Raw genomic sequence first — 13517 nt, forward strand, 5'->3', positions numbered from 1 at the left:
GGGCAGATTTTGATGTATGCCAACAACTAGAATTGGCTCCTACCCACAAACCTCTTTGAAAAACCTCAATGCAAAAGCCCCAGGATATAAGAAATTCAGATTCAAAGCCACAGAGAACCATGGCTTTTCCTCACAGGATCAGAAGTGCTGCCTCCCACCATATATGAGCGCTAAACAATAGCCAGCCATCACCAATACTTTTCCATACAAGGAAGCTCAGGAAACTAGCAAGCTCTCTTTTACGAAAAAGAACTGCTGGTTTTAAAACAAGCCTAAAAGGATAAATTTTATGGTATGCGAAATATATCTCAATTTTAAAAAAGAGGGACATCCTTGGCAGTTCAGTGGTTAAGACTCCGAGCTCCCAACACAGAGGGCATGGGTTCAATCCCCAGTCGGGGAACTAAGACCCCACAGGTTACTTAGTGTGGCCAAAAAATAAATAAATAAAAACATAAAATCAAAAAAACAAAGACAAAAAACGGAATACTTCAAATGCTGTTTTGTCATTTCTAACAGTATTTGAAAAATCTATGTTGAGAAACGACTTCATATAGCCTACAGCTTTCATTCAACAGTTGATACCATCTATTAAAACAGAGGCCAATTATTTGCATACTTTGATATAGTGTATAGTGAATTATTTTAAAAGATTACCCTTTCTCTGAATTACAATTCCAGTTTAACGTCTATTCATGAGATAAAAGTCATAGTAAAGAATGGCTTTACTGGCTTTTTAACACGATATTTAAGTGAAAAGAATAGGCTCAAATACTTCATGGAAGTAAAATCTAAAGCAGTATGATGACAATTTCCAACTAATTATGATTGAAATAAGTGCCAAATAAATTACACCTGTATTGCCGGAACTGAGCATCTGCACAATTCTTAGGTAACATACTGAACATAGGAAAATATCTTCTTTCCAATCTTAAGTTACTGTTTCTAGATGTTACACCAAGAACCAACCCCAATTAAACAAAAGTATAAAGTTTCATGATTACCATGAAATTTAACTTGGTTAAGTTTCTTGATAACCTTAACTTAACCAAACTTAACTTGATAAACCATGAAACTTAACTTGATAACAACTTACTTAACTTTTAATCACACATATGATAAATACCAGAAATAACTGATTATTATTTTAGAAATTAACTACTTACAAGAGATAGCAGCAAACTGAACAGGTCACCAACATAGTGATGATAACTCTGGGGAAAAAAAACAGTGCAATCATTAGATAACCAGCAAACGTTGTAGGGGGTTAAGCTCCCTTCCCAGGTGATCAAGCTGGCAAGGACTGCACTCTAGGAAAATGGATCTGATCTGCTGAAATACCAGTAGACATCAGTGTGCCCTGCGCGCACTCGGCAGAATTCTACACAAGTCATTAACATTGGTATATAAGGGAATGTGTACTGATGCCACAGTTTAGAGGTCTATTCCAAACCCATCTAAAACTGAACACAAAAGGCTGCAGTAGAAATTAGCTTTAATACCCAAGTAACTGCCCTATCTGGTAGTATTCTCTGCTATGAAATGATACTATACTTTTTAGCCTTGATCTCTCCCCATCGCCATTTCTTTCTGAAAAAGTTAAACCTGGATCTTTGAGCAGTTGAACTCTGACATTTTAAAAAATTGAACTTGTGATATTCTTTCCACTTTCTCTTTCTAAAGGCTCCCCTTTGAAATCTCCTACTCCCAAAAAGCTCTGCCACTTTCATCCCTCAGATTTGTCATCTCCTTGCTCATACCGCCCCTGGAACCTGCAGTCACCAAACGAGAAGGATTAGTTCTTTGTTTTTTGGCTGCTCTGGGTCTTAACTGCAGTATGCGGGATCTAGTTCCCTGACCAGGGATAGAACATGGGTAGCGTGCATTGGGAACATGGAGTCTCAGCCACTGGAACACCAAGGAAGTCCTTAACACCTTTAAGGCATGCCCATCATCTGTAAGAACGATTTCCAAATATGGCATCTCCACACCCCACAGAATACGCAAGACTATCTCCTAGAAGGCAAGGAGCAAATATCACAACTCCTATATGTGATGACGTTTAACTTATCCTTTAGAAATTTTGTGCGTGCATGCGTGCGTGTGTGTGTGTATACACACATAGACACACACATATATTTTTCCACCCTGTGGTTAATATATTGGCTTGTCCATTCACTCATTCAACAGACTCAGGGTCCTGCATGTACCAGGCTCTGGAGAAAGAGGAGAAAACAAAAGGGATGACGTTTAGCAACAAAAAGGCTCCTGGTGAGAGGGTATCAGGTTCAAAGAGGACAGAGGCCTGTGTGGCTGAGCACAGCAAGGAGAGCCTGGCAGTACCTCACAGCCTCTGAAAGGAAAAGGGAAGCTATTTTGGAGGGAGCTGAGGAAAGGACTGACAAAATGGGGCTTCCCTGGTGGCTCAGATGGTACAGAATCTGCCTGCAATGCAGGAGACTTGGGTTTGACCCCTGGATTGGAAAGATCCCCTGGAGAAGGGAATGGCAACCCACTGCAGTATTCTTGCCTAGAGAATTCCATGGACAAAGGACCCTGGTGGGCTACAGTCCACAGGGTCGCAAAGAGTCAGATCCAACCAAACAACTAACAACACTGACAAAATCTGATCCAAACTGTAATAGGATCTCTCTGCAGGGTGAAAACAGAATTGGGAAGAGGAAGCAAGGGGAAAAGCAGAAAAACCAGTTAGAGGAGAGTTGCACTAATGGACCAGCCTGGTAGCAGTATGGGTTGTAAGAACTGGTCAGACTCTAGATATATCCTGGAGGCACATTCTGCAGCAAAATGTGTACCTCATACATTAAGCTTGTAATATAATACATACATAAATAGGCATTAAGGTTGCACTACCAAATTTTGATGGTTTCATAATAAAAATGTTTGAAGGTCTATAAAATCAAGTTCAGCTTCTCACTTGTCATCAGTTCGCTCCATTCCTCCTTCTCACCCCTCTACCTTCAAACAGCATTTCACTCCTGAACGTGGGTGCCCTAGTGTCCCCAAAATGCATCATGTTTGTTTATCCTCCATCCCAAGCTCCTGTTCATCTCCTTCCATTCCCCTGCCTCAACCCAGAATCCTTCCCTCCATCTTCCTCTTCCCCAAAAGACCACCTCAGAGAATGGCAACAGCTGAGGCCCCTTTGTACTATTCATTTGACATTGGAGAGCAAAAGGTCCCTCGTGGGAATTCCCTGCTGGTCCAGTGATTAGGACTCTGAGTGCCCAATGTGCTGGGGAACTAAGATCTCACAAGCTCAGAGGTGTGCCATGGCCAAAAAGCACAAAAATATCAGCTCCTGATGTGCTTTTTTTCTGAGTTATGGTCTGCTTAAGTGTTCAGGGGTAAAGTGTCACAACGACTGCAATGTGTACTCAAATGGTTCAGCAAAATTATGTATGTATGTATGCACACCCGGATTCAGAGACAAAGCAAATATAAAGCAGATATGAATGTTAACATTATTGAATCTAGGTGGTGTTACATAACACTTACACTGCTCTCTTCTTCTGTATGTTTAACAGTGTTATGTCTGAGAAAACTGGAGCCGTGAACCCTCGGCACACTAATCCCCGCGCTCTGTCGCCACCCCCTCCCCCCACCTGAAGTTTTTAGAGGGTCTCTGGATTCCTAGAGGACAGTGGGAAATCATAAAGAATAGGAACGGTTAGGAACCAGCATTCCAGGTACAGACTTCATTGTATTCCGCCCTTTTTCAGGTGCAGAAAAGATGACAGTAAGGGGCTTGCTTTAGGTTACACACAGATTCAGAAGAGCTTTTTCCCTTTTGCCCCCGTTTTTCCCCAGTTTCACAAGGTCCTGAAATCCTCCTAATGACCCAAGTTTCTGCATTTTGACATGCAGGGATCTCAGAGAAGAAAATTTAACAGCAAAAACTCCTTTCTCTCCTTCTCACACAGCACCTTTACTCATCTCCTTAATGAAGATGTTTTCAATTCTTCAAATCAGAAATGCTCTCCTGCATTAAAAATTCACCATAGTCCTTGAAGCAATTCAGCCCCTCCATTAAAAAAAAAAAAATTATCTGCAGTCTCTTCAGGAGGTAAATGAGAACCAATAATAATTTAGTACTAATATTTCCATTTTACAGTGAGGAAATAGGAACATGGAAAAGTTAAATTATCCAGGGTCATAGGGGTCATCCAACCAGGAGCAGTGTTTCTCAAAGTGTAACACAGTAACTCCTAGGAGACACCTTGTGTTTTAAGACCTGTTCGATCCTGCCAAGAGCAGGAAATAACAAGGGCTGGGATGGAGGCTATGAATTAAATCCAGATAACATGTTACTAGCAGGTCAAACCTGAATCGTAACACTAGGACTACAAACTGAGTAACCCATGGACCACAGAAGGCATTTCATTACTCTGGGTAAGAGCAATGGCATCAAGACCCAAGGCTGGGCACAGTGGGCCCCAAATGGGGAACTTCAAGAAAGAAGTGGTCAACGCTACCAGCACATTAATAAATGCTTTCTGAGCATGGAGGCTGGAAAGACAGTGGGTAAGGGAACAGCTGAACACTGAATCACAACAAAAGAGCACTTTGTTGTTCCCTAACTCTAGCAGGAGAAACAAGTCCAAGGAATTAAATCTGGTTAACACAAATTGTTCTAATAACCTGAGAATTCTCATCTATTACAGGCTGGAAAGATGACCCTACATAACTGATGCCATCCGAGGAGGGGAGCAGAATGGGTGGACCTCATGCAACCAGATGATAAATTCACCTGTAATTTTTACTTTTTAAACGAATCATGATTTACTTGTAAGCTAGATGAAAGGAACGGGTCTAACACAAGTTTATTCCAGACAGTAAAAGCGGTTCAGGGCACAAACTATTAAAAGCGAGCATTTTCTTTCCTTTAATAAAGGCAACAGATCACTCAACAACCCTTCAAGCCTACTATGCGTGTAGAGCACTGTGAAGTCACCAATCAGTTTCAAAGAATAAAACAAGAGATGGTGTTCCCCAAAATCTGTGATTCATAATAAGCTTCACCCCACATGATCTTGCCGCTGAGAAAAAATGACTAAAAGGCAAAGAGGAACCAGAAAGAGGGTTTCCAAAGCTCCTTTGAAGATAAGACTATTTCATACCATAATAAAAAAAGTTTACTTACAAAACAGATAAAGCTCTATTTAACAAGGAAGCCGGGGGAGCGGGTGGGGAGTCTTTCTTAACCAATTATTCTAAGAGCTTGTTATATTCATACACAAGTGCGGGAGCGCCCTTCGAAAGGTATGACGCAGGGGTTTCTTAACAACACCTCCTACTCTTTGGTAATTAACCTCGCTCCAGATCAAGCCCCAACTAGCTCCTGGCGCCCACTAGATGCAAGGCCTGGCCTCAGCGCTGCGGCACAAGGGTGTGCTGTGCAACTGCGACAGCCTGTGAGGCAGAGAGGTCAATTTCTGTTTTATTTATTTGATCCGTCCCTTTAAAGTGTAGGCAAACGAGGCCTCATTTGGGTAGACAGAGGGACTAAGGCGACAGCCGTCTGGTGACGAGCCCCAACTTCTCCTCATTTCCGACGGCACCCTCCCCACACAGGGACGTGAGGAGAAAAGATTCCTCCAAAGCTTCTTCCTAAGGAGGATCCGCCGGAGGCCACCCTCTTCAGTTCGGGCTAGGAGACACTGAGGCTGCCGCGACAAGGAAGTCGGGGGGCTGCCGGGGGGTGGGGGGCCGAGGCCTGACTGCAGGGCGAGATCACCCGGGCAAGGTCTCCAACCGGCGCCGGTGCCCCTTTCCCCGCCCGGCCCGGCGGCTTCTCACCGCGCTTCCCTCCCCAGGCAGGCCTGGCGCACTTACCCCCGGTTGGGACCCTTAGGGATGAACCAGGGCACCAGGAAGCCGACGATGCCCCAGAACACGCTCATCACGATGAGAGGGACCGTGAGGCCGGTATACGCCATGGTTGCTGCGGGAAGCGCCAGCCCCGGGCCCGCCGCCGCACTCGGGTCCCACCCGGAAGTGTCAACCCCGGCCGCGGGACCTGCGCGCGCAAAGGCCCGCCCCCCGCGTCCCCACGTGACCGCGCGCGGGACTCCGCCCCGTCCTCCGCTGGGAGACCGCCCGGCTGCTGCTGTGTAAGACACTCTGGAGCCCCAGAGCTAGAGATGTGTCGTCAGGGGCTCAGCAAAGTTTTCAGATAAGAAGGTGGCCCTTATAAGAAAAGTGTAGTCATTTACAGCCTTATCTTCTTATGCAACAAGCTTATATAGAGAACTTCACCGTAAGTTTCTGTTCAGAATTTTGTGGTAGCCACTGGGTCATGAGCTTTAAGTGCTTGAGTTTCGTTTTGAACACCTCACGACAGCCTATGACGCCGTTTAATTATTATCCCCACTTTGCAGGTGAAGAAACTGAGGCCCAGGAAGGAGGTTAAGGATCTTGCTCAGGGTCATATAGCTAAGTAGCAAAAGCAAGATTCAACCTTTGTTGGTGTGATTTTCAAGGCCAGTGCTCTTAACTATTGCCCTACTGAATGACGTGGACTGTGCCAGGTTTGGAGGCTTACAGGAATCAGACACACCTACCCACAGGGAGTTCACAGGCTGGTGAAAAGACGGACTTTGAGCAGGCCACTGAATGCAGTGTGAAGGTAGGTTGGACCACTGTGCATGACTTTTCCACCCCAAGCCAGTCTTGAGCTGAGCCTTGAAAAAGGAGTAGGGATTAGCCAGGGTAGTAAGAAGAAGGTAACAAGGAATTTCTGATGCCTGCCAAGGATTTGCACAAGGATTTGCACCAGGGGCTTCCCTGGTGGCTCAGAGGTTAAAGCATCTGCCTATCCCTGGGTCGGGAAGATTCCCCCGGAGAAGAAAATCCACTCCAGTATTCTTGCTCGGAGAATCCCATGGATGGAGGAGCCTGGTGGGCTACAGTCCACTGGTCGCAAAGAGTCGGACACGACTGAGCGACTTCACTTTCATTTTCAGTGTATGTGACAGCCTTGTAACAGGAAGAACGTAATTCTCAGAGAAGTTGATAGAGCTTTCAGGCAAAAGTAAAATCTGTAAACCAACCCAGTGTGCTTTACCCTGGACCATGATTTCCCTGTGATAGTCACGTTTCCCTCCCTTGAATTACCTCCTGATTTCTTTCCTCATTGAACTAGAATGAATTCTTGGATTAAATGGGAAGTTGGACCAAAGATCTTTGACATATCTTCAAACCTGATTTCAAACCTTTACCTGAAGGACCAAGTAGGAAACTAGTTGGTCTCCTGTGTGCTCATCCTGCCCCCTCCCAGCAACTCGGTCTCAGCAGAAATTCTGTTGTTCTTAAGTTCCATTCCGGGCACCACCTTCACAAGACCTATTTCATTCTGTTAATGCATGTCTTGTGGCCTTGTACTTGTTTGTGTGTATAAATCAACCAACCCTTTAGTAGAGGGCAAACTCCTTGAGAATGGGCGCTGTTTACCTGATCTGTCTTCCTTAGAAGCATTTTATGCCTAGAATGTGCTCAATAAACATTTATGCAACTGCAATGAATAGTTAAGAAAGGGTGACATCAGCCAGAACTAAATTAGAGAAAAAAGCTTGGTCTTCCTTCCCATTTCTTTTTTTAAAAGCTTATTTCTAATTGTGGCATACAAATATACCTAACATGGAACATACCTTCTTAACCATTGTTAAGTGTACAGTCCGGTAGTGTTAAGTATCTTAACACGGTTCTGCACCAGATCTCCAGAACTACTTTATACCCACTAAACAGGTCCCCATTCTTCCCTTCCCTGGTTCCTGGCAAGCATCATTCTACTTAATTGTTTCTATAAGTTTGACTACTCAAGATACCTGATGTAAGTAAAACCATAGAACATTCGTCTTTTTGTGACTGGCTTATGTATCACTGAGCATAATGTCCTCGAGATTCATCCATGTGGTAGCACATATCAGAATTTCCATCCCTAAGGCTGAATAACACTCCACTGTATGTACATACCACATTTTGTTTTTCCATTCATCCGTGATTGGATAGTTGGGTTGCTTCCACTTTTTTGGCTATTGTAAAAAATTTCCCCCTTTCTTAAATTAGTGCAGTATTTTCTTTTAAGTTGATCTTGGTAAGGCTACCTTTTGCCTTGCCTTCTTAGCAGCCTCTCTGAGAAGCAGATGTCAGGAGCACAGGCATGTAGCTTTTCAGACACTGGTTCTGTTCAGACACTGGGCTGAAATCTGTTTCAGCCGCTGTGAAAGAGAAAACACTTTAATCTGGGTATATATATATGTGGGCTAGTATTGGCCAATAGCTCCCTCTATCAGTCAGTCTGTCAAAAGCATTTTATCACACATTCCAAGTGAAAGCTGTGGAGAAGGCCAAGAACTAGGATTCAGTGACCCTCCAAATGAAGAAATATTCTCTGGTTTCAGGTCTCCTGCAAGAAAAAAATGAGACTTTGGGCAGCATGGTCCCAGGACTGCTGGAGAATCCTAGAGACTCTCCCAGTGGGTTGGCCAAATCCTCTCTTTTCTAACCACCAATCTATGTGAATTTGACACTGAATTTTCTTCTTTGCTTCACCAAGAACATCATTGCAACAGGTTGATTGCAGAAGCATTATAAGAATCCATTTGTTTTCTACTAAGCCAGACATAAAGGAACTGTGCACAATGTCACTCTTCTGGCTACTTTTTTTGGTCTTGTTTTGGAAAAGGTAGTTATTTTCTATAAAAACATTAACATGTTTTGGGTTTATTATTATTTTTTAAATGAATTAAAATCTTGCAATGTTAATGTCTAATATGGTGAATTATTTTGATAGATGTAATCCACGTAGTAAAGGTCTTTGGGTCCTCTAACTTTTATTTATTTTTGGCTGGGTCTTTGTTGTTGCAAGTGGGCTGTCTCTAGTTGAAGGAAGTAAGTGGGAGCTACTCTCCAGTAGCGGTGTGCAGCCTTCTCGTAGCACTGGCTTCTCTTTCGCGGAGCATGGGCTTTAGGGTGCATGGGCTTCATTCAGTAGCTCTGGCGCTTGGGCTTAGTTGCTTTGCAGCTTGTGGAATCTTCCTGGACCACGGATTGAACCCGTGTCCTCTGCATTGGCAGGGATTCTCAACCACTGGACCACCAGGGAAGTTGCTCAGTAATTTTTAAATTAGAGGAAAAGTCTCAGAGGCAACTTCAATAGGATAGAGTAAACAAGAGTGGACCGAAACGTTACAGTGCAAACCCCAAGGAGCTCCTAAACAGGAACACAGGGTTACAAAGCCACAGTCGTAAAGGTCCTTTCCAAGTTGATTGAGAAGGTTGGAAGTTAGTGGAGAAGTGGAAACTCGAGCATAATTTACTGCTCTTTACTCCGCTTGTGTATAGGGAAAGTACTGTGGGCCGACACCACTGATTATGGCAGCTACCAGTTTTTGACGGCCATTCGTCAGCCATTAAACAAGGTGCTCTGAATTACCTGTCTCACTGAGTGCTCACAACACCTAAGTAGGTGTTATTAAATTCACTCTACATATTAAGAAAGAGAGGCTCAGATTTGTAACTTGCTCAACGTCTAGCTGTTTTAAGAGATAAAACTGGAATCTGTATGTAAGTCTTTGTAGCTCCTGTTCTTCCTAGTAAACCATGCTCCCTCTTCTATCTCAAATAGTAAATCACCAAAAGAAAAAAAACCCTTAAATTATACAGTACTTTAAAAGAGAGATATCTAACACATAAGATGAGACCTTTGAAAACCTGTTGCAGGAGAAGGCAATGGCACCCCACTCCAGTACTCTTGCCTAGAAAATCCCATGGACGGAGGAGCCTGGTGGGCTGCAGTCCATGGCATGGGGTCGCGAAGAGTCGGACACAACTGAGCGACTTCACTTTCACTTTTCACTTTCATGCATTGAAGAAGGAAATGGCAACCCACTCCAGTGTTCTTGCCTGGAGAATCCCAGGGATGGGGGCGCCTGGTGGGCTGCCATCTATGGGGTCACACAGAGTTGGAAATTTAAATATTAAAAAAAAAAAGAAAACCTGTTGCAGAATTAGCTGCCCTCATATTAGGGATAGGCTATGTGGTTGACTTAGTTATTTCTGATGGACAAATAATATTTTACTTATATTGATGCATATCTGTATTGTAATTATGGTGTTCAGGAAATAAATCAACCTCATATCGCTAATTAAATTTGGATGATCTGCCATTCTCATGAAGACTTATTCATGGACCAGACTTTAGTAAAAACCCAATCATGTATGTATAGAATATTTCTAGAAGGATACAAAAGACTGGAAACACTGACTGCTTCTGGGGAGAACTGAGTGACTAAGAGTCAATGTGACAAGGAGACTCACTTTTCACTGTATACCTTTTGTACCTTTTCATGTTGTACTGTATATGCATGTGTGCATGCTAAGTCGCTTCAGTTGTGTCCAACTCTTTGCGACCCTATGGACTGTAGCCTGCCACTCTCCTCTGTTCAGTTTTTTTTTTTTCTTTAAAAGAGAAAAACTGATTAAAAAGAACAATGAACAAAGACCCAAGCCATTACCAGATTGGAACTGCTCAACTCTATAGCATGAGCAGAGTACAGAGGACTCTTGGTTAGTAAAGTTCTGCCTGGTTCCTAGATCTGATTACTTCCTTGCTTACCCAACTCACGTGGAAAGCCCTGTAGCTGAACATCTCAGACCCCAGTGCACTGTGAAAGCAGACACTTGGAAGGAGTTATCTGAAGTGTGAAAGTTTGGAGTTTTTCCAAAATAACACAGGGGACTCACTCACGTAAGTGGACACCTGCAAATTTGATGAAAAGGTCAGTAGGAAACTACTTAATTCAAACTCATTCCAGGAAACATGCTAACCCCCCCTCCCCAGCCTGAACCTTGATAAGCAGGCTTGATAATGCCAGGCCCATCCAGCTGGCATTCTGCAGTCCCAATTTCCTGCAGCAGCCCAAGCATAATACTGCTGCCTTTAAACCCTCCCATTTTGGTCAAGAACCAGCATTTATCCAAACTCCCTGGAGAAAAACTTTTCCAGCATTTATCCAAACTCTCTGGAGAAAAACTTTTCCCTCTGTTCCTGCAGACAAACCCACTGCAATCTCCTCAGAAAGACAGTAGCTATCACTTGCTGAGTTCTCTATGCTCTACACACAGTATCTCAAGTAGTAAGTCTTGACAACTCTATTTGCTAGGTACTCATTTCATCTCCATTTTATAGATAACCATACAGGCCCAGAGAAGTTAGGCCATTTGCCCAGAGTCACACAGCTAGGAGATGACAGAGCAGGGATTAGCTCTCAGTTGATGCCGAATTCCTGCTCTTGATCATGCACAATTATTCACATGACTGATGATAAGAAGTCTGGTGTGATTTGGGGGAGATTACCGTTCTCAAAACTCTTATGTATCACTTGAACATGGTGCTGAAAAGAAACCAAATCTGATTCCTAGGAAATAATCATCATTTAAGTGTAATGATGAGAGTAATGGTTGGAGCCTAGGGCCCAGACCAGGAATCAGAAGATATTATCTTACTATAAATTTAACCTGGTTTGAAATCTTTTATTCAGATTCTAAAACATGTGTTATCAAGAGTGGAGACAAAAATTAAAGAAACAAACGTGTTATCAAGAGTGAAGACAAAAATTAAAGAAACAAACTCCAGCCCTTACTGGTTGATCATGCCTGCTAGACATACATGCCTGCTAGACACACAGCTCAATGCGCTGATACAGTCGCCATGTTTTGGGCACCTACTATATTTTATGTGCTGTAATTTGTAGACTCCTGATCCACAATTTCCCAAATTTACCTAGTCATAAGTATCATACAAGGGCCATGTGAAATTCAGACCTACTGCATCACAGAATCTCAAGGCAAGGAGGTAGAGACTGTTAGCAAGCACCCACATTGACTCCTAAAATCAGTGGGGTCTGGTGGACTGCTACTTTAATTTTCAGTCTTGAAGATCAGTGTTTCTAGCTTCTTACATAAAATAGGGAAACAGGCTCATAAACAGGGCTGACCAAAGACCAGAACAGGACTTGATTCAAGATTCCTCTGACTCCAGAGCTGGTATCATTCTGCTCACTCTTAACACTGCAGTCAGAACATGCATATTGAGTTCTGTGGTTTGTGATCTTATCAATCTTCTATGAAAAATCATTACTTGAGTGCAAGGTGAATGTCAGAATTGGAAATACTGAATAATAATAGCAATATTAGAATTTATACACTCGTACTTCCGAAGTGTGCTCAGTAATAGCCCATTTGATCCTGGCATTTTATTTCGGCATTTTCTGTGAGACAGGAAGGCAGCGCAAGTATTATTTTCTTTTGGCTCTGACAGTAAAGAATCTGCCTGCAATGCAGGAGACCTGGATTTGATCCCTGGGTGGGAGGGTCCCCTGGAGAAGGGAATGGCTACCCACTGTATTCTTGCCTGGAGAATTCCATGGACAGAGGAACCTGGCAGGTGATAGTCCATGGGGTCACAGAGTAGGACACAACTGAGTGACTGACGTTTTCTACTGAGAAAATGGAAGCTGAGATGAGCAGCTTGCTCGAAGGCCTCTGACCACCCAGTGGCAGAGCCGCGATTGGCACTTGACGGCTGGTGACAGTGCTCTTCCCACTACAGCACTGTTGCTGCAAACAGATTCTTCTGTTCTATACCTCTAGGCTCTTATCAGACTCTAACAAAGGGTTGCTAAGAGTAGAGGGAGGAATACCAGAACGGGCTGATGCAGAAGGTGAATGTCCTTTGATGCACCGAGGCCTGGGTTCAAATCCTAGCTCTATCTCTTATGCGCTCTGGGATTTTGGCAGTTAACCTAAACTCATTTTCTTCAGCAGTGAAAATGGAAAATAATGGAATCAGTCAACATGTATTAAGAAACATCAGTGTCAGATAAACCCTGTGTTACTAGAGAACCACAAAAGGCTGTTTGATGCATTAATCAATAGATTGTTTACCATAGGGGCAAGGGAGGATTTTAGATGTGGCTCTGAAGCTAATCTTAAGGAATGACTAGAAGTTAGATTGGAGTCCATTGAGGACAGGAAGAGTCCCGTCTCCACACACTGATGCTGTGCAGCTGAGGGCCTCACGCAGCCAGATGAAGCAAAAGGTCTGGATTTCTCTGTGCTCTCATTACATTACTTGGGCCGGGCAGCCGGGTCAGGGAGCTGCACATCCCTGGGTTGGTTAGGGTATGGAGAGGAAGCTGGCCAGAGGGCAGTGCGGCAGGCCAGGGTGGGAGTGCTGAGCGGCGCTGCTCTCAGTGGGGCCTTGTGCCTGCCAGGCACAGGCTGACGTCCGTCGAGCGGGGCAGATCTCTGCATCAGGAACCAGAGCCCTGTCCTGTCCACCCCGTCAGCATGAGGGTCTAAGCAGGAGCAGGGCTGTCTTAATCTCACAGCTGCTACTGTGCTGCTCTCTGTAGATTAAGAGTATGAAAGACTCCCAATGGGGAACTGAGAATTCAGATGGATTTTACCTATAAAGCAATAAATACCATTCG

General features: G+C 43.8%; 1 protein-coding gene across 1 annotated transcript in view; it reads right to left on the reverse strand.

The window, feature by feature from the left end:
- Window positions 1-6067, reverse strand: part of ATP6V0E1 (ATPase H+ transporting V0 subunit e1) — a 28126-nt gene extending 22059 nt beyond the window's left edge. The window contains exons 1-2 of the mRNA XM_040262742.1: window positions 5857-6067; window positions 1167-1214 (exon numbers count right to left, since the gene is read on the reverse strand). Of these exons, the coding sequence (XP_040118676.1) occupies window positions 1167-1214; window positions 5857-5960 (152 nt within the window). The 5' untranslated portion in view covers window positions 5961-6067. The remainder of the gene's footprint in view (window positions 1-1166; window positions 1215-5856) is intronic.
- Window positions 6068-13517: the final 7450 nt, after the last annotated feature.

Source organism: Oryx dammah, unplaced genomic scaffold, assembly GCF_014754425.2.
Source record: "Oryx dammah isolate SB20612 unplaced genomic scaffold, SCBI_Odam_1.1 HiC_scaffold_20, whole genome shotgun sequence".
NCBI lineage: Eukaryota > Metazoa > Chordata > Mammalia > Artiodactyla > Bovidae > Oryx > Oryx dammah.